The sequence below is a fragment of the Elephas maximus genome, chromosome 2 (genome assembly GCF_024166365.1).
Source record: "Elephas maximus indicus isolate mEleMax1 chromosome 2, mEleMax1 primary haplotype, whole genome shotgun sequence".
Lineage (NCBI taxonomy): Eukaryota > Metazoa > Chordata > Mammalia > Proboscidea > Elephantidae > Elephas > Elephas maximus.
The window spans coordinates 75283414-75305204 of NC_064820.1; the positions used below are offsets into that span (position 1 = coordinate 75283414).

Consider the following 21791-nt stretch of genomic DNA (forward strand, 5'->3'; position numbering starts at 1 on the left):
GGGTTCAAACTGCTCTCCTTTTGATCAGCAGGTGAGCTCTTAGCCACTGTGTCACCAGTGCCGCTGACACATTAGACGCTGAAATTTTTTGGATGTTGTTGTTAAATGAATAAATATATATTTTAGCCAAAGAGTTTTATTTCTTAGGGAAGGTTAATGCCTGCTCAGTTTCTAGTCCTCACATAAGGATAAACCTTCTGATGTGCCCAGATAACCTTTTAATTATTAGCAGAGAAAGAAAAAAAACAACATAGAAAAGGAGCTGAGGCCGAATCCAAAGAATCCCAACCTCAGGTCCCTGGTGAGCGCTGCCCCTCCCCATGACCAGAGCGCCAGCCAGAACGCCCAGGCTCGCGATAGGACAGGGCATCGCGGGGCTGCGCCTCTGTTCCTTATTGGCTGGTTTGGGAGGGCGTAGCGCGCGGCCCTGACCAATCGCCGGCAGCGTGCTTGGGCACGTGCCGGGGTTGACCGGCGAATCCGAGAGGAGGTTGTGGGGTGTCTGCTGCTGCAAAGACTAGAACAGGGTTGGATCTGTAGTAGAAGGTCCAGGAGGGGAAAGCACTGGCCGCTCTCTCGCTCTCCTCTCTCCTTCTGTGCCCACGGCGATGTGGGCTGCCCTGAGGTTAGCCCTGCGTCCGTGCGCCCGGGCCGCTGCCCGTGGGCTGCGCGCCTATCACGGGGACTCGGACGCCACGTTGGGCACACAGCCAGACTTGGAGTCTGTCGTCTACCAGGTAGGCTGGGTGAGCACCCCAGCAGCCCTGGCCTCAAACCCCTGGTCGGAGCCTGTGATTCCCCTTCCTTCGCCAGGAACGAACTGGACACACTCTGGGGAGCTAGGAAGCATGTGGAGGGTGGGGACACTTTAACAGCTGCTGCTCTTTTCTCTGGAGCCCGGATCGTGATTCTGGGATGCACTAGGGTGTCGTGCAGTTTGAAAAAGAAAATAATTCCAAATCAAGTAAGTTTTAGTTCACTTTTAGAGCTGACCCTGCACTTTGTATCTCTTCGAAATCAGTGCTTCTTAGGATCTGGGTTAGTATTGTCACTTGGGGATCTTACTGAATATATTCTGGACCTTTTCAATCACTGGAGTGGGGTCCTATATCAACATTATTAATGAAATCCTCAAGGGGTTTGGGGGCAGCCGGCTTTGGGAACCACTGTCCACGCATAGCTAACCCTGCCTGGGTCGTGCTTAACAGACTTTAGTTAAATAGTTGGTTATATTAATAGAAAATGGAAATACTTATTCCAGAGTACCTTTGAATGGCCGTTCTTGAAACTGGGAAAGTATCTTAAGGTCAAAGAAACAACTCACAGCTAGTGAGTTGGGATATTTCAACCTGTCCCGTGGTTTCTAAGCTGATACAAATAACATTTAAATTGTGCAAATAACTCACAGAGAAGACACATTAAAGAGCTCCTGCCTTTGGGGAAATAAGGGGATGGACAGAAAACTAGCAGGTTCAGACAGACAATTTCCAGCAAGATTTCTTGGGGTCAGGAGAGAATGTGTAATTCAGAAACATTAAGTGGTTACGGTGCATTAGGCAGTATTTTGGTACTTGTTATAGCTGTGTAGGAATGGAGCTCATATTTTAGTGAGAAACAGAAAGCAGGTAACTGTAGTGCAGCATGATAAGCTATGTCTAAGTTTTTGAAAAGGTGCTCACAGAAAGTTACAGATGGGAAGTAATGAGTAAATTAGATCTCGATGGTTGGGTAGGAGCTAGCCAGATTCAGGGTGGATGATGGGAGGAGAGGCTATACAAACCAAGTGAGTTACAAGAACTTAAGTACTGTGTTATGAAAGCAACCCTATAGAATCCTATTAAAATAAACAAACTGTAAAAAACAAATCTATGTGACAGTTGGGGAAGTGTCTTCACTAACTGGATATAAGGGATTATTGATGTGATAATGGTATTGTGGTTATATATGTATTTTAAGTCTTTATCTTTTAGAGATAATGAAATACAGATCGAGTGTTAGAATGTCTGCGATTTTCTTCAAAATAATTTGTGGCAGGGAAAGGGGTGGGGGCATGAGTGAAACAACTTGACAATATATAGGTAATTGTTGAAGTACATTGGGTACATTCGATTCGTTATCTAAGTCTACTTTTGCACATATTTGAGACTTTCCATGGTAGAAAGTTCAGTTTTAAACAGAGAATAAGATTGTTCCTAAGTAAATGGGTTAACCTTTTACATACTTGGCTGAGATAATGGATACTCTTAGGTTTTTTATTCTTTTTCTCCCTGGCAGGACTAAATTCCAATAGCACATGGAGTGACACGTTGAATAAAATTGTCAAGTCGTATTTTCCCAGCTGTTTCAACAGTGTATTCTGTAGGGTGTCCTAGAATCCTGACTGCTTAAAAGTGAAGAAATGCAAGGATGGATGAGGCCCCTTTGCAGACATTCCTTAAACTCGATGAGAAGATCTTTCGTTAAAAACAACAGAATTTGTTGATCTGTGTATTCCAGAAATTGTGTTGAGAGGGGTAGAGATATAAAGTGGAATTTCAAACACTGGATCATTTTAGAAGGCTGCCTACCTGGTAATGGCCCTTGACCATCAATAAGGATTCGTAAGATAAAGGTTTCTGAAACACTTAGACACTTAATTTAGGTGGATCTTTAAAAAAAAAATGTTTTTATTGAACTTTAGATGAAGGTTTACAGAACAAACTAGTTTCTCATCAAACAGTTAGTACACACATTGTTGTATGACATTGGTTAACAACCCCACGACATGTCAGCACTCTCCCTTCTCAGCCCTGGGTTCCCTATGACCAGCTTTACTGATCGCTCCTGCTTTCCAGGCCCTGCCCCAGGGCTGGTGTGCCCCTTTAGTCTTGTTCGATCTTTGGCTGAAGGGTGATTAGGTGGATCTTTAACTCTAGAATAAGTGCTAACATTGACATGAATATACTGTAAAAAGCATTAAACAAACAATAGTAGCTTCAGTTTACCTGTGCAGTGAAATAAAGTGTCTTTTCCACATAGCAACAGTGTATTAATTGGGTCTTTTTGTCACCTGTGTGTTGGAAGGTGGTGAATGAGAGCAGAGCAAAGCAGAAGTCAGCATAGTGCACCCATCCCTGAGCCACAGTGTGGGACTGTAGCCCCAGGGTCAGGGCGAGAGCCCCAAAGAGAAGGTTTTGGAGATGCTGCAGACTCCATCTCCCACAGCTCTTCTCCACCCAAACTGGAGGAGGCCTTTCTACTAAAAAGCCTAGCATTCCATTTTTTTTTTCTATTGTGATTTAGGCGAAAGTTTATAGAGCAAATTAGTTTCTCATTAAACAGCTACTACACAAATCGTTTTGTGACATTGGTTGCCAGCCCCACGATGTGTCAACACTCTCCCCTTTTCCATCCAAGATTCCCTGTTTCCATTCATCCAGGTTACCTGTGCTTTCCTGCCTTCTTGTCTTTGCTTTTGGGCTGATGTGCCCATTAATCGTGTATACATGATTGAACTGAGGCACATCTCCCACGTGTGTTATGGTTGGGCCTATAGACCTGTCTAATCATTGGCTGAAGGGTAAACCTCAGGAGTGGGTTTAGTACTGAGTTAAAAGGGTGTCTGGGAGCCATACTCGGGGTTTCTCCAGTCTCTGTCAGACCGGCAAGCCTAGTCTTTTTTTGTGTGTGTGTGAATTTGAATTTTGCTCTGTATTTTTCTCCCACCCTGCCTGGGACCCTGCCAGAACAGTTATCTTTCTTATAGAGTTCTCTCAGGTGACAAAAGAAGTTAAGGACACAGCCCTTGCTTACAAGCAGTGTTTCCACCTGGAGGTTCTTGGTACAGAGGCCTCACTGGCTGTTCTCAGTCCCTTTATACTTTTCAAGTGACATTATACAAGCTGCTTTAATGCTGCCTCTTGATGATAGGCTGAACAGACATGCTGTGGTGCAGAGCTTTGTTCTCATCTGAGACAGCTCATGAGGAGTTTCGGTATTTGCCAAGTGTGAACCAAATGGATCTCATAACCTGGGCTTAATCATAAAGCAGAGGTCTTGGCTTCCCCTGTTAATGTCAACAGACACTATGATATTCTGAAAACGTTTCCATAGTAACATGGGAGATTTGTCCCATACCAAACCCTTTCCATCTGATATGTTTCCATTTTGCCCTGAATGGAAACTTGGGAATGGAGATTATAGGCTGGTGTCCCTCTATTTTGTCCACACATCACAATCACTCAGGGACCTCTTAAAGATCTTAGTGCCTAGGCCACACCCAAGACCAATGTCATCAGAATCTCTGGGTGACAGGGAGAACCAGACATCAGCTTTTTTTTTTCTTTTAAACTCCCAGTGATTCTGGTGTATGGCCACGGTTGAGACCACATGGTTGGGTGGCCCAGTGTGGAGAACATGCAGCAGGGTGGCACAGACTTATGTTCTTGAGCCTTATTTTTGTAAAAAGAGAATTGTTTCCTAATATTTTCTACCCCCTCCCCCTTTTTTGTTTCTGTTTAGGAAAACTACGAACAGATGAAAGCACTAGTCAGTCAACTCCATGAACGAGCACAGCATATAAGACTGGGTAAACAGCATTTATTCTTCAGTTTATTACTGTTTTTTTTTTTTTTTTACCAAAATATTGCTTTATAGTTACTGGTTTTAGGAAGAACACATAGCATTAAGCTTTGGACTCTTCAAGACTATGCATTTGCTAATATGTAAACAACCAGACCTACTGCCATGAGTCGATTCTGACTCACAGCGAGCCTGTAGGACAGCAGAACTGCCGCATAAAGTTTCCAAGGCTGTAAATCTTTATGGGAGCAGATTGCCATGTCTTTTTCCCAAGGAGTAGGTGGTGGGTTCAAACCGCTGACCTTTCAGTTAACAGCTAAGCTCCTAACCACTGTTCCACCGGGGCTCTTCGCCGATATGCAGGCGTTTTATTTCAATTTATGTTTCCTATTACTAGGTTTTTTACTAGGTTAGTTCTTCCTGCTTATACAGCATTGTCACTATTTTGAATGAATTAAAAACTAAAATTTATCAAATTTTTAGCTATTTTTTCTTAAAGTCTTATTTCAGCCACAGCATTACACTGAAATTTTTCTCCTACTTAAAGCAACTTGAAACATTTCCTGCTCATCAGCTGTGTTCATGCTGTATACTAAACTTCACACAATTACGCATTTTCCGCTGTGTTGCATAGCTTGGAAATAATTTCTCTGTGGGCTTCTTGCTAATTAAATAAATGGGATTTCCTAAAAACTTTTGCAAATTATCACTAATTCATATTTTTAAACCGGACATTCTTTCTACTTGGACAGAATTGTATAGGGAGGTGTATGAAATATTAATGCAGAAACAAATACCTTGTGATATGGTGAGATTCATTATTCTGTTGTGGTGTTTTTGGTATCTAAGACAATTTTCCTTTTATAGGGCCATGTGACTGGAATACAGAATAAAGCCTGAGTACAGACCATTTTCAAAATAAGATTCTTAATATATTATATATTACAAGTACTTTATTTAGGAGGACGTATATGAATTTTGTAGCCTTCATCTTTAAAAACATCTTTTCAGCATGTTCATAGAGCGTTTTTTCTGTTATATCTGTAAATCTGTGGATTTAAGAGTATTACATTCTTAGATGTGATCTTACTACATGCAGAGGACAGACTCCCAGTACAGGTAATTAGGGACATAATTCAGACAAATCTTGGTAGATTTCTCTTTAGTTTAAATAAAAATACCATTTATGTGATTTTTTTTTTTTTCTCTTTGAGGACTTTAAGGATGAGGCAAGATAATTGACTTATGGTAGATGAACAAAGAGGCAATCTGAAGTTGCTTACTCAAGTGGGTAGTGTCTTAGGGAAGAAAGCAGCTCAGTTTGAGGAATGGAACCCCTTTGCCTTGGACCATTTTGCCTTTGGGCCTAGTTCTGAGAGGAGGACCATGCGTGAGCCGATGATTAGAGGCCAACCTGACTAGGCGGGATCACCTGAGCCTGATGCTGACTTAGCCTCAGGAGGCCTGTGGTAATGCAGTAAAAGCCTGGGAAAACAGAGGCTCAAGAAGGCTTCCAGATTGGAGAGTAAGAACAATCTGCTCTTGGAGGACGGGTGAACATGTCCCCTGAGGACACAGGAAAATCTGCTTTAAGAACTCCTTTGTCACGGGGTGAAGACATCAGCTCAGGGGATAAGAGATTGGACAATTCTTCAGAAGAGACTGACACCGATAACGGCAGAAACCCTGGGCCTAGTAAGAGTGTAGGACCAGGAGAAACAGCAGCTGGTGTCCGCTGAACAGAGAAGTGGCAGCAGAGCATTCTGATAGTAGCGGGCTGAGAACTGTAACGCTCTTAGCACCAGAAGCAATGGAGACCACGAGTGGGCCAGGGCGGCAGCAAAAACCCCAGCTGAGAGTGAGAGGCCCAGAGGCAGCTGTGGCAGGCAGCAAGAGGAGTGGGCCTGAGCAGCTGCAGGTGGGCCTGAGCAGCTGCAGGTGGGCCTGAGCAACTGTAAATGGGCCGGGCAGTGACAAAAAATCCCACCAAGGCACAGGAGGTCCTGCCTGCGGAACCTGGGTGTACTCTGAGTAGTTCTGCTTGGAGCACCTAAACCACGGTGCACCTGCTGACAACTGACGTGCTTGCCCAGTGACGAAAGAGAGAGCATCGATTTCTCACCATGAAACTGTGAACTTAGTTTCTATTTATTGTTTTCTGTCTACTTTCCATCACAAAACTGTTATTTACTGTTTGAGATGTACTTTTGTAATTAAAATGACTTTCACTATTGCCAGAATGTCTCAACGTAACATCCTTGGAGAGAGTATTGCTACTAGTTGGGGTTCTGTGCCTTGTGCAGCAGTGCACTCAGTATTTTGGTCCTTTGTAGAATTTTGAAATTGGTGGGGTGGACTGGTTTTGTTATTTTAATAATTAAGTAGTTTTGGTCAAATTATTTAATCCCTGTAGTAAATTTTCAATAACTCATAACTTGAGACTCTGAATTATAGGTGTTCACTACAAACAGACATTTCTGTCTTCTCTCCACTTAAGAGATTAATCAAAATTAATTGAAAAGGGCAGAAAATAGACTCATTTGGAATATTACAGTTTTTGTCTTTTTCACCATTGCAGTTGAGTCAAAATCAATTAAACTCTTTACTGTGACATAAGCAAACAGAAAACAGAGAGTGGGAGCAGTTAAAGCAAAGACTTCATTCACATAGTAATAATTGCTCCTTTATACCTATGAGGGTATTGGAAAGAGCTTAAAAAAATGAAGGCTATAAAATTCATATAGCTGCTTCTATGTTAGGCACTTATAAAATATTAAGAATATTATTTCAAAAGTGGCCTGTATTCTGATTCTTTTTTTTTTTTTTTTTAAGAATTTCCCATTTGCAGGACTTCATTTTACTTTTTATCGCAGAAAATTTCAAGTATATACAAAAGCAAGGAGAGTAATAATATAAAACACATGTGCCTGTCACCCAGCTCTAACAGTGCTCAATTACGAATGAAGCAAGTAAAGCAGATTTAGAGATACAACGTGTCTTAGGTGGTGGATCAATCCCTACATAATAGAAACTAAAACAAGTCCTATTGCTAAAGCCAGTAGGGTTTTTGTTGCTTTTAATCATTGTTAGGTGCTGTTGAGTCAGTTCTGACTCATGGCGACCCTACATACAACAGAATACATACACTGTGGGTCCTGCGCCATGTCCACATGTTGTTGTTACGCTTGGGCCCTTTGTTGCAGCCACTGTGTCAGCCCATCTCGTTGAGGGTCTTCCTCTTTTTTGTTGACCTTGTACTTTACCAAGCATAATGTCCTTTTCCAGGAACTCATCTCTTCTGATAACATGTCCAAAGTATGCTTCTAAGGAGCATTCTGGTTGTACTTCTTCCAAAAACAGATTTGTTTGATCTTTTGGCAGTCCATGGTATATTCAATATTCTTTGCCAGCACCACAATTCAAAGGCATCATTTCTTCTGTCTTCTTTATTCATTGTCTAGCTTTCCCATGCATGTGATGCAATTGAAAATACCAGGCTTGGGTCAGGTGCACCTTAGTCTTCAAGGTGACATCTTTGCTTTTCAACACTTTAGAGAGGTCTTTAAAGAGGTCTTTTGCAGCAGAGGACCAAAAGACCTTTTAGTCATAAAGAGTTATAAATGATATGAGATGAAGCAGAGCAGAGAGTATTAGGTAACAATGAGCTGAGATTCATGTTTGCAGTTTCAGACAAAAGTCAGCTGAGAGAAGTTAATCAGAAGCCAACAAAAAGTCTGGGAGACAATATTAGGTAACAATGAGCTGAGATTCATGTTTGCAGTTTCAGACAAAAGTCAGCTGAGATAAGTTTATCAGCAACCAACAAAAAGTCTGGGAGACAAGCCTGGGTACAACAGTCACTGTTTTACCAAAAAATGTAACTTGCTCTCAAAGTAAGGGAAAGGGTGAAATGTGAGGTAGCCTCATCCTACTGCTCAAGGAAGCATATAGCACTCATGCAGACGGTGTTTTTTTTTTTTTTAATTGTGCTTTAAGTGAAAGTTTACAAATCAAGTCAGTCTCTCATACAAAAAGTTATACACACCTTGCTATGTACTCCTAGCTGCTCTGCCCGATGAGACAGCACACTCTTCTCCTCCCTGTATTCCCTGTGTCCATTCAGCCAGCTCCTGTCCCCATCTGCCTTCTTATCTTGTCTCCATGTATCCTGATTCTTTAGTTTCAAGCCACAGAAATCCAAATCAAACTTATTTAATCTAGAAAGCAGCATTTATTGGTTTTTGTAACCAAACCATGAAAAGGTGACTGGATCCAGGGGCTCCAGGGAACATAGCCATCACTCCCAAAAGTTTCCTCTGCTCCATTGTAACCTCTCCCTCCTTCACCTACCCCTAAACACACCTCAGTAGAGAACTTGGCCAGTGGTTGGGAGAACTGATCTGCCTTAATTCACACTATCATGTGACTAAGTCTTTCTGTCCCAGCATTGTTTTAATTTAAAAAGACTATTAGATGCGTGATAGAATTTTCTCAGTAACCTTAAAACAGATTTAATTTTAAAAATATGTCATTCACCTCTGCAGGAAAAAAAAAAAAAAATCCCTTCAAATATGGTGAAGAGTCCTGGTTGGAAAAATAAGGTTCAACTTGGGAAGCTTGTTTGAAACAGATACGAACTTATTTTTCTCACCCGAAGACCAAAAAAAAAAAAAAGGAGGCTTAAATACCTTAACGTTTCATTAAATAAAGACTATATGAAGGTGGAATTGTTGGACAACAATGAAAATATGATACAATTTGATACTTTTATTCCTAATCTGTTATGGTTGGTTTGCTGAGTGAGAGTGGGTTATAGGTGTTCCCAAGACATGGAGCTCCTCAGTGCTTGTGTTGGCTGAATGAGGCTTGGTACATCTCTGGCATCAAGCAACCTCACCATATTACCTCAGCAGGCTCTTCAGTTAGTGTAATTTTCTCTGTCACGTTGTGAACAATATTGGGAACAACTAGTAAAGAAAATCTCTGAGTTAAGATACTAACAAAAGGGGTCTTTTTAATTGCTATATAAGCTGTTCAAGCTCTGTCCTATTTGAGGGCCTCAAAAGTTATGGGTTGCTAATGTCACCTTTAGGTATCTTTTACTGTGCTTATCATGGAAGTTATTTCTAAAATAATGCTTTCATTTGGTACAAATGAAGGTAGGAGTTTTTCAAACTTCTCATAGCATGTAGTGCAGTACTAGATATATGTAGTAGGTTATTTAATAAATGTGATGGAGATAAGGCAGAATTTGCAATGCATGAATTGTAGAAAAATGCTGTGTAATTTCTTTAGTTACTAGTGAATTCAGAAAATGTATAATGTACTGAGGGGTCAGGGATAGTTTGCTTAGAAAAAAAGTCAGTTTATTTACTTTAGAAAGTTGGCAGCTTGTTAAGTTGAGTGAATGATCTGAAAAATTTGCAGTTTCTCACAGGATTAAGTCGAACTTTTTTTTAAAGAGTCACTCTGTTTTGGACTAAACCTTGTAAGTTTCTCTGGCATTAAGTTAAATGGAGATCTTGTATCATGTAAATATAATCTAATCTTGTTTTATCATAGGAGGTGGTGAGAAAGCCCGAGCCCTTCACATATCAAGAGGAAAACTGTTACCTAGAGAAAGAATCGACAATCTTATAGATTCAGGGTTGGTACCTACCTGTGTGCTAACACAGAGTGTTCTCTATTCCTTGGTACTCATAAAATGATTTTGAATTCTAATTCTTATTGTAATGACTGAAATAAGCATTTTAAGTGATAAAAGTATTATCACATTATAGGAAAATAAAATCCCCTGTAATTCTGCCATCCTGACATAAATGTTTTTTATCATTCATCCAACAACGAATGTTTATTGAGAGTCTACTAAGAGCCCTGGTGGCACAGTGGTTAAGAGCTAAGCTGCTAACCAAAAGGTTGGCAGTTTGGATCTACCAGCTGCTCCTTGGAAACCCTATGGGGCAGTTCTACTCTGTCCTATAGAGTTGCTATGAGTCAAAATTGACTTGACCGCAACAGGTTTGTTTTTTTTTTTTGGTAGTAGGTGTCAGACATCGTTTGAGGTTGCTAGTGATACATCAATGAACAAAATAGACAAAGACTCCTGCCCTCCTGAAAGTAGAGTTTACATTGTAGCAGGGGGAAATAGAAAATAAATAATAAATGTAATACGTAAATTATATAGAATGTTGGAAGGTGGTAAATGCCATGGGTAAAAGAAAAAGTAGACCAGGGTAAGGGGGAGAAAGAGTTGGGGTTAGTTGTGGTTTTACATGGGGTGGTCAGGGTAGGCCTCCCTGAGAAGGTGGCACTTGAACAACATTTGAAGGCATGAATAGAGAGAGTTCTGCAAATATTTGGGGGAAGAGTGTTCTAGGCAGAGAGAACATGGCTAGCGCAAAGGCCCTGAGGTGAGGGTGTGCCTGATATTCTCAAGGAGCTGCCAGGAGGCCAGAATGACTGGAGCGAAGAGTAGTAGGAGGCAGGGGTTGAGATTATGTAGGACCTTGTTGGCTATTCTAAGAGTTTTGGCTCTTACCTTGAGAGAAATGGGAACCATTACACGGTTTTGAGCAGAAGGCTATTATGGTGTATCTGACTTACGTTTTTCTGGCTGCTATGCTGTGAGTAGAGTAGGGCAGCAAGGGTGGAAGCAACAGGATAGTTAGAAAACTATTGTAGTGATTCAAGGGAGAGATGATGGTAACTTTGACTAGGGTGGTAGTAGTTGAGGTAGGAAGAATAGTCAGATTCTGACTATATTGTGAAGACAGAGCTGACAGAATTTTCTGAAGGGTTGCTTGTGCGATGAGAGAGAGGAGTAGATGAAGATGCCAAAAAACATATTTTTTCTTATGACAAAAGCAGTATGTATTAATATAGGAAATATTAAACATGGACACCAACACAGAGACAACCACTGTTAACACCTAGTAGTGTATATCCTTGAAACCATTTTTATGTATATATGTATCAGACACCTACATATATATATATATATGTTTTTTAAACAAAAAGTTGAATCATACTAAATGTGTTTTATGACTTCCCTTTTTTCCACTTACTGTACCTTGAACCACCAGTCATCTGCCAGTTTGTTGTACTGTGGTGGCTTCTGTGTTCCTATGATACTGGAAGCTATGCCATCTGTATTTCAGATATCAGCAGTGTCACCAATGGTAGACAGGTTTCAGCAGAGCTTCCAGACTAAGAGAGACTAGGTAGAAGAACCTGGCAATCTACTTCTAAAAATAGTGGATGGTGAAAACCTTTTGAATAGCAGTGGAACACTGTCTGATATAGTGCCAGAAGATGAGTCCCTCAGGTTGGAAGGCACTCAAAATACAACTGGGAAAGAGCTATCTCTACAAAGTATGGTTGACCTTAATGACGTGAGTGGAGTAAAGCTTTCGGGACCTTCAGTTGTTGATGCGGCACAACTCAAAATGAGAAAAAACAGCTGCAAACATCCATTAATAATCAGAACATGGAATGTATGAAGTATGAATCTAGGAAAATTGGAAGTCAAAAATGAAACGGAATGCGCAATGTTCGATATTCTAGGCATTAGTAAGATAAAATGGACTGGTATTGGCCATTTTGAATTGGATCATCATATAGTCTATTATACCAGGAATGACAAATCGAAGAGGAATGGCATTGCATTCATTGTCAAAAAGAACATTTCAAGATCTGTCCTCAAGTACAACACTGTCAGTGGTAGGATAATATTTATAGGCATACAAGGAAAACAGTTAATATGACTATTATTCGTATTTATAAACCGATCACTAATGCCAAAGATTAAGAAATTGAAGATTTTTACCAACTTCAGCTGTCTGAAATTGATCTAACATGCAATCAAGATGCACTGATAATTACTGCTGCTTCGAATGCAGAAGTTGAAAGCAAAGAAGAACTGGTAGTTTGAAACTAGCCTTGGTGATAGAAACGATGCTGGAGATTGCATGATAGAATTTTATAAGGCAGTGACTTCATTGCAAATTCCTTTTTTCAACAACATAAACAGCGACTATATGTGTACCTTGTTGGATACAATACAAAGGAATCAAATTGACTACATCTGTAGAAAGATGATGGAGAACCTCAGTATCATCTGTCAGAACAAGGCCGGGGCTGACTGAAGAACAGATTGTCAATTGTACATATGCAAGTGCATATTGAATCTGAAGAATACTAAAACAAGTCCACGAGAGCCAAAGTATGACCTTGAGTATATCCCAGCTGGATTTAGAGACCATCTCAAGAATCGATTTGATGCATTGGACACTAATGATTGAAGACCAGGAGAACTGTGGGATGACATCAAGAATATCATAGAGGAAGAAAGCAAAAACCATTAAAAAAAAAAAAAAAAACAGGAAAGAAAGAAAATACCAAGTGGATGTCAAAAGAGACTCTGAAACTTGCTCTTGAACATAGAGTAGCTAAAGCGAATGAATGGGAGAAATGATGAAGAGCTGAACAGATGATTTCAAAGGGCAGCTCTAGAAGACAAAATAAAGTATTATAATGAAATGTGCAAAGACCTAAAGTTAGAAAACCAAAAGAGAAGAACAAGCTCAGCATTTTTCAAGCTGAAAGAACTGAAGAGAAATTCAAGCCTCAACAAGCGGCCATCTAAGATGCATCAATTGGTCTCAACCCACCTGGAGCAGAGGAGAATGAAGAACACCAGAGACACAAGGAAAAGAACCCAAGAGACAGAAAGGGCCACATAAACTAGAGGCTACATCAGTCTGAGACTGGAAGAACTAGATGGTGCCTGGCTACCACTGATCACTGCCCTGACAGGGAACACAACAGAGACTCCCTGATGGAGCAAGAGAACAGTGGGACGCAGATCTCAAATTCTCGTAAAAAGACCAGGGTTAATGGTCTCACTGAGACTAGAGGGACCCTGGACTCTTTGTTAGCCCAAGACTGGAACCATTCCTGAAGCCAACTCTTTACACAGGGATTGGACTGGCCTATAAGATAGAAAATGATACTGGTGAATAGAAACATAAGACTGTGTAAGGCAACTCCTGTCTGGAGGCGAGATGAAAAGGAAGAGGGGAACAGGAGCTGATTGAATGGACATGGGGAATACTGGGAGGAGAGGAGGAATGTGCTGTTTCATTAGGGGAAGAGCAGCTAGGAGTACATAAACCCAGACCCACTGCTGTCGAGTCGATTCTGACTCACAGTGACCGTATAGGAGTACATAGCAAGGTGTATATAACTTTTTGTGTGAGAGACTGACTTGATTTGTAAACTTTCACTTAAAGCACAATAAATAAAAAAAATTCAAGCCTCGAGTTGCAGTATTGAAGGATTCTGTGGTAAAATATTGGATGATGCAGGAAGCATCAAAAGAAAATGGAAGAAATACAGAGAGTCACTGTACCAAAAAGAACTGGTCGACATTCAACCATTTCAGGAGGTAGCATATGATCAAGAACTGCTGGTATTTAAGGAAGAAGTCCAAGTTGCACTGAAGGCATTGGTGAAAAACAAGCCTCCAGGAACTGATGGAATACCAATTGAGATGTTTCAACAAACACGCAACACTGGAAGCACTCACTTGTCTGTGCCAAGAAATTTGGAAGATAGCTACCTGGTCAACCGACTGGAAGAGATCCGTATTTGTGCCCATTCCAAAGAAAAAGTGATTCATACAAATGTGGAAATTATCAAACAATGTCATTAATATCACGTGCAAGTAAAATTATGCTGAAAGTAATTAAAAAGTGGTGGCAGCAGTACATCAACAAGGAACTGCCAAGCCAGATTGAGGAGAGCATGTGGAACAAGGGATATCATTGCTGATGTCTGATGGATCTGGCTGAAAGCAGAGAATACCAGAAAGATTTTTACCTGTGTTTTATTGACTATGCAAAGGCATTCAGATTTGTGGATCATAACATATTATGGGTAATATTGAAAGAATGGGAATTCCAGAACATTTAATTGTGCTCATGAGGAACCTGTACGTATAGACCAAGAGGCAGTCATTCGAACAGAACAAGGGTTAGTATGTGGTTTAAAATCAGGAAAGGTGTGCCGCAGAGTTGTATCCTTTTACCATACTTATTCAGTTGTATGCTGAGCAAATAATCTGAGAAGATGGACTATATGAAGAAGAATGCGGCATCAGGATTGGTGGAAGACTCATTAACAACCTCTGCTTGCTGAAAGATGACACGACTTTGCTTGCTGAAAGCAAAGAGGACTTGAAGGACTTACTCATGAAGATCAAAGACTACAGGGTTCAGTATGAATTACACCTCAACTTAAACAAAACAAAACTTGGCAGCTCTGGACCAATAAGCAGTATAAAAAAAAAAAAAAAAGTATAATAAACGGGGAAAATACTGAAATCAATTTTATTTTACTTGGATCCGTAGTCAATGCCCATGGAAGCAGCAGTCAAGAAATCAAATGACATATTGCACTGGGCAAATCTGCTGCAAAAGACCTCTTTAATGTGTTAAAAAGTGAAGATGTCACTTTGAGGACTAAGCTGCCCCTGACCCAAGCTATGGTATGTGAAAGCCGGACAGTGAAAAAGGAAGACTGAAGAAGAGTTGAGGCCTTTGAATTATGGTGTTGACAAAGAAGAATGAACAAATCTGTTTTGGACGAAGTATAGCCAGAATGCTACTTAGGAGCAAGGATGGCAATATTTTATCTCAAGTACTTTGGAGACGTTATTAGGAGTCCCTGTAGAAGGACATCATGCTTGATAAAGTAGAAGGTCAGTGAAAAAAGAGGAAGACCTTCAATGAGATGGATTGACACAGTGGCTGTCAACAGTGGGCTCAATCATAGCAACGACTGTCTTGAGGGTGACCCACAACCAGGGAGTGTTTCATTCATTTGTACATAGGGTCGGTATGAGTCAGAACTCACTCGATGGCACCTAACAACAGCAACAGCAAAAATGACAACAACAGCAGCACATCTTAAATGTTTATGTAACAGAGATAGAATAGTGCAGTGGTTAAGAGCTTGATCCTTGGGGCCAAACTCCTTTTTTGTGTGTTTGTTGACAGTTTCTTTATTTCACTGAATTTTCTGTGCTGAGTTATTTTTCTTTGTGTATTTTCTTTTCATTCATTTCATTGTTGTTGATTTTGTATTTGCTGAGCCTGTTTTTCTTGTTTTTTATTTTGATGTGTAGGATTGCTAGTTTCATTTGTGGTTACCTTAATATTTACCTCTATTTTTCTAAGTTTAAACCAATCTTTTGTTTCCGTATATCACCTTGATTTCCTCTGCATATGAAAGATCTATGACTACATTATTTAATCCCTCTTTTTTGTTTAATGTTGTCATCTTTTACATATTGACGTCTCTGTTTCCCTATTTTCAGTGTTTTAGCTTTGATTTATTTGTGACTTCCCTATCTGGGTTGATATCCCTGTTTGGGTTATTATCTGATGTTATCGATTTTTTAACCAGAGGACTTCTTTTAGTAATTTCTTGTAATTTTGGTTTGGTTTTTACAAATTCCCTAAACTTCTTTTTATCTGGAAAATGCCCGAATTTCGCCATCGTATTTGAGAGACAGTTTTGCTGAATATATAATTCTTGGTTGGCAATTTTTTTCCTTCAAGGCTTTATATATGTCATCCGATTGCCTTCTGACTGCGTGGTTTCTGCTGAGTAGTCCAAGCTTAGTCTTATTGACTGTCCTTTGTAGATGACTTTTCCTTTATCCCTAGCTACTTTTAAAATTTCTCTCTTTATCTTTGGTTTTGGCAAGTTTGATTATATTATGTCTTGGTGACTTTCTTTTGGGATCTACCTTGTGTGGGTTTCAATGAGCTTCTTGGATAGATATCTTCTCATCTTTCACAATATCAGGAAAGTTTTCTGCCAACAAAACTTCAACAATTTTCTCTGTATTTTCTGTTATCTTCCCGTTCTGGTACTCCAATCACTCGCAGGTTATTCCTTTTGATAGAGTCCCACGTAATTCTTAGGGTTTCTTCATTTTTTTAAATTCTTTTTTATAATTTTCCCTCAAACATGTTGGTACCAAGTGCTTTATCTTCAATCTCACTAATTCTGACTTCCATTGCCTTGATTCTGCTCCTATGACTTTCTATTGAGTTGTCTAATTCTGAAATTTTATTGTTAATCTTCTGAATTTCTGTTTGCTGTCTCTCTGTGGATTCTTGTAGCCTGTTAAATTTGTCATTATGCCCTTATATAACCTTCCTGAGTTCCTGTTGCTTTGTCTTTGTGTTCTTTGCCTTGTTCTGCGTTTTGCATGATCTCCTTCCTGATCTCGTGAAGAGCTCTGTATATTAATTTTTTGAGTTTTACCCTTGGTAATTCCAAAAATTTCTCTTCCTCTGGAAGATTTTTTGATTCTTTGTTTTGGGCGCTTGCCAAAGCCGTAATGGTCTGCCTGTTTATGTGATTTGATATTGACTGTTGTCTCTGAGCCATCAGTTAGTTATTATATTTATGTATTTTATGTTTGCTTACTGTGTCCCAGCTTCTTATTTTGATATGCCCAAATAGGCTGGTCGTGTGAGGTAGTTTGATTACTGGCACTTTTGAAGATCTCACGTCCTGTCACCAGGTGGTTAGAGCTGTTACTAGGTATGTGAGCCCAGGAGTCCATTTTCTTGTGTGGATTCAGCTCAGGTGTCCAGGTAGTTGGTCACCAAGTATGTGGCGCAGGCTCTCACCAGCATCCTAGATGGACAGGGATGTTTGGAGTAGGCATAGGTATCTGGCTGCAGTAGGAGGTCACATGCTGAGCAAGACAGGAGGCTGATGCCTGCCCCTGAGTCTGGTAGGAAAGCATGTCCCTGTTCCCTAGAGCACATAGGTGGGTGGATTTTGCAGCTGGACTATGGACACCCAATGCTGTTGGCTGTAAGGACTGGGAGGCACCGCTTACTCTTGGACCTCTGTTGTGGGTGGCTAGGTGACGTGGATGGAGCCACCAGTCCTCAGGCACCTGACGTGAGTAGGTGAGTTCCCTGCTTAATGGGCAGAGCGACGTCAAATGTCACGAACCTGCCACTCCACCTTATAGCTGATACAGTTGAAATTAGGCTTCAGATATATTCCCTGTCGTACTGTGCTATTGAGGGCCTACACTGTTGAAATGACCCCACACAGGTCAATGCCGGGGTGAAAGGCATTCAAAATCTGTGGACTGCATATGCCTGTGCCTAGGCAAAGGAGCTGTACCTGCCTTGAGTTCCCGGCATAGGGGAGCTGGCAGATTATTTTTTCCTGTTTGTTAATTTGTTCCCTCTCCAAAGCTGGGAGAATGGCTCAGCGTGCACAATGGGTCCTACTTCCGTCCCAGGGGATGCAGCAATTGCTGAAGCCAGCCTGGACCTGGGACAGAGTGGGGAGGGGTTCTTCCCAAAGGGGGTGTTTTTTGATCCTCATGGTAGGTTAAATGCATGTACTTATCTTTTGCCGATTGAGTGCTGTTTCTCACTGGTTCTGGAGGGTTGAGCAGACCGTCCACCATTCGGTCTCTCCTGATGTGGAAGATGCATCCCAGGCACCACTGCTGGGATGCCAGCTGATCCAGCTGATCCAGCCTGCAGGGTACTGGTTGCTGCCGGGTCAGGCCTGGCAACTCCTTGCTGCTTCTGAACCATCCCTTTCTCTCCCTGCCGCTCAGTCTGATGCCTCAACTTTGCCTTTGATGTTCAGGGCTCCTAGATTGTCATGTATAATCGATTCACTTGTATTTTTTTCTCGTTTTAAGAGGGACCATAGGAAGGGTCTGACTACTCTGCCGTCTTGGCCTCACCTCCAGTTTTGGACTTGGGGCCAAACTTCTTATATTAAATCCTAGCTCTGCCATTTACTAGTGGTGTCACCTTAGACAAGTTATTTATTCTTTGTGTGTCTCAGTTTCCTTATTAAGAAATAGGGATCATAATAGGATCACCTAAGAGTAATTCTGAGGAGTAAAAGAGTTAGTGTTTCTGAAGGTCTTAGGTGAGGGCCTGACATACGGTAAGTGTCACATAAGTATTAGCTGCTGTTCTCTTTCTATATGTATAAACACACTGTACAACATCTTTTTTAAATAAGTATTTAGTTTTCTATTGTGTGAATATACCATGAGTTCCCCAAATATTCACATTGGATTTTTTTTTTTGTAAATTCTTTTATTAAAAATTTTAAGTAATTAAAAAAAAATTCCTTTTGTTGGATTTATATATAATACGGATATTTGAAGCATTGCCGTGTTAAAGAAAAAAATCTTTGCTTTCCATGTATAACAATTTAAGTGTGATTTTTTTTTTTTTTTTTAATGGCATTAGTTCAGGCAACATCCTTTTCCCTTGCAGGTCTCCATTTCTAGAATTATCCCAGTTTGCAGGTTACCAGTTATATGGCAATGAGGAGGTCCCTGGAGGTGGCATCATTACAGGCATTGGCAGAGTAGCAGGGTGAGTATTCTACCTACTTCACAATGTGGTCAGAAGAGGAGGTGCAGGCATCCGGCACTTAACTTTGCACGTTGGCATGCAAGTTGGAGTACTGTTTATATTATTTAGGGCTGAAGTTTTCTATTGAGATATATACTAGATTTATGTGTGGAGTTTTAAAGATGAAAAGGGGGGAAAAAAACCAAGGGCTTCAATCCAGACCTCCCTACTTAATCAGAATCTCCAGGTGTGGGTCTGTCATGTGTAGTTTTCAAAGGCTCCGCAGGGAATGTCTTGCACAACTAGAGTGAAAACCACTGTCTTAGGGAAGTAGTTGTCTAAATGCAGTCTCTTGACAGCAGCCAGTATGAGTTAGAATTGACTGGATGGCAGTGGGTTTGGCTTTTGGTTTAGACAACAGCATTGGCAGTATCAGCATTACCTGGAAACTTCTTGGAAATGCACATCTTCAGGTGTTCTCCAGAAGTCCTAAATTGGAAACCCTCAGGGTGGAGTCCTGCAATGTGTATTTTAACAGGCCCTCCTGGTTTTCATATGCTAAAGTTTGAGAACCACTGTATACTTAGGGAATCTAGATTGCTAGATGTTAAACTTATTTATGCACACAGACACACAGACACACAGACACAGACACAGACACACACAGACAGACACAGACAGACAGATAGACAGACACACACACGCACCCCCCCCGAAGAAATACAGGGTTAGATTCCTGTAAGCCTCTGGTCACAACATTTTTGTCAGCTGATTGATACATAACCTTGTTTTATGTGTGCTTCTGTTCAAAGATACCCATTTAAAGTATATTGTTAATTCATTAAATTCTAATCCAATAACACTATACTGATGTTTGAAAGAAGCTTATCTAACACAAATTTTCTTTGTGAGGCACATCAGAGCCTTCTTGCACTAAGGAACACTAGACAGAACTTCAGCGCTTGAAGTGCTTTATAATGGCTTGCAGACTATTTTAAACTGCCTGCACAAAAAACACAAAAACTGCGAAAAACATGGCACTAAGTAAACCACGAAAAGGATACTTGTTTACAGTATGAAAGCTGAAACCGGAAAGCAGAGTGTTGCCTCGTTCAACCTCAGGTGGGAACATGTACATCAGGCAGTTCACATTTTCAACGTTCTGTGCATGTTCGTGAAAGATTGTGATAGTGCCCGAGTGTTGATTTTGAGGTTACGAATTTATTTTAGTGAGTAAATGAATTCTTAAACATGGAATCCATGGGTAATGAGGATCAACTCTGTATGATCTCACTTTCATCACGTAGTTACTGTGTGCCAGGAACTTACTAAACACTTTCCATCGACTAGTTGTCTTAGTCCTCACAACAGCTCTGTGATATGGGTACTATTATTGTCATCACCATTCCACAGGTAAAGAAATAGGCTTAAAACCCCATTGCCGTTGAGTTGATTCTGACTCACAGTGGCCTTTTAGGACAGAGTATAACTGCCCCGTAGGGTTTCCAAGGCTGTAATCTTCATGGAAGCAGACTGTCACATCTTTCTTCTGCCGAGTGGCTGGTAGGTTTGAACTGGCGACCTTTTGGTTAGCAGCCAAGTGTTTAACCACTGTATCACCAGGGCTCCAGAAATAGATTTAGAGAGTTACAGTAACTTGCCTACGATCACATGCCCCTGGGGAAGCTAGGCTTTGAGCTCAGTTATTCTGAATCTGAGCCTGACACAATTACTTTTGACTCAGATGCTGGTTTATGATGTATGTTCCTCCATCTTCTCCCCACAAGCCTTGCTTTCAGGGTAGGTGCAGCTATGAGTCGGAATTGACTCGACGGCACTGGGTTTTGGGTTATTGCTGTTCCTTCCTTGCTCCTTTCCCTACCTTCAGACCCCCCCCCGCCCCGTGGCTCTTTGCCAATTGTGATTTGCTTCATGTTCACCCAATATGGAGGCATTATTTTCTTGGAGCCTTATGGGGCACTTAAAAATTAGTCTTTTAAAAGAAATGTGAACTTAATGCAGAGTTATTACTAAATTTGTATGTCATGGAAATACATCATTAAGAAGGAGGGTGGTTGTTGTTAGGGATCATGGAGTGGATTTCAACTCATAGTGACCCCAGGTGACAGAGTAGAACTGTCCCCATAGGGTTTTCTAGGCTTTCATCTTTATAGGCAAAGATTGCCATATCTTTCTCCTGAGGAATCAGTGGGTGGGTTCCAACTGCCAGCCTTTTGGAGAACAGTCGAGCATTTAGCTGTTGTACCATCAGGGCTCCTAGTAGGGGAGTAAACCAGAAAAACCCAAACCTGTTGCCATAGAGTCGATTCCAACTCATAGCGACCCTATAGGACAGAATAGAACTGGGGGATTCCAACGACCAACCATTTGGTTAGCAGCCTGAGTGCTTAACCACTGCCCCACAAGGGTTACCCTTAATTATACCTCAATTTGTAATGATTGTGAACACCTTTGGAGCATGTTCTTGTCCTTTTTTTTTTTTTTACATAAACAAATGTAAAAAAGGATATATAAATATTTTATTGTTTATGCTTTTATATTTTATTTTCTTTCTTGGCACCTTGTTCCCTAGAAAGTTTCCGACTTGGGAAGAAATAATTGCACTTGGAAATTGTACAGGTTCAGGACCTGCTCAAATTAGTTTAAGAGAAAATGGAATTTATCGACTTTCTTAACTGAGAAATTTGGGCATGGCTTGATTCAGGAGCCCAAACAGTATAATCAGGCTCCTACAAGCTGTTTTCTATTCCTGCTGTGCCTTAATCAGCTTTGGCTTTGCCTCTG

General features: G+C 40.8%; 1 protein-coding gene across 1 annotated transcript in view; it reads left to right on the top strand.

Moving 5' to 3' along the window:
* The first annotated feature begins 474 nt into the window (after positions 1 to 474).
* Positions 475 to 21791, top strand: part of MCCC2 (methylcrotonyl-CoA carboxylase subunit 2) — an 80963-nt gene continuing 59646 nt past the window's right edge. The window contains exons 1-4 of the mRNA XM_049865262.1: positions 475 to 737; positions 4501 to 4567; positions 10123 to 10207; positions 18906 to 19007. Coding sequence (XP_049721219.1) covers positions 609 to 737; positions 4501 to 4567; positions 10123 to 10207; positions 18906 to 19007 — 383 coding nt within the window. The 5' untranslated portion in view covers positions 475 to 608. The remainder of the gene's footprint in view (positions 738 to 4500; positions 4568 to 10122; positions 10208 to 18905; positions 19008 to 21791) is intronic.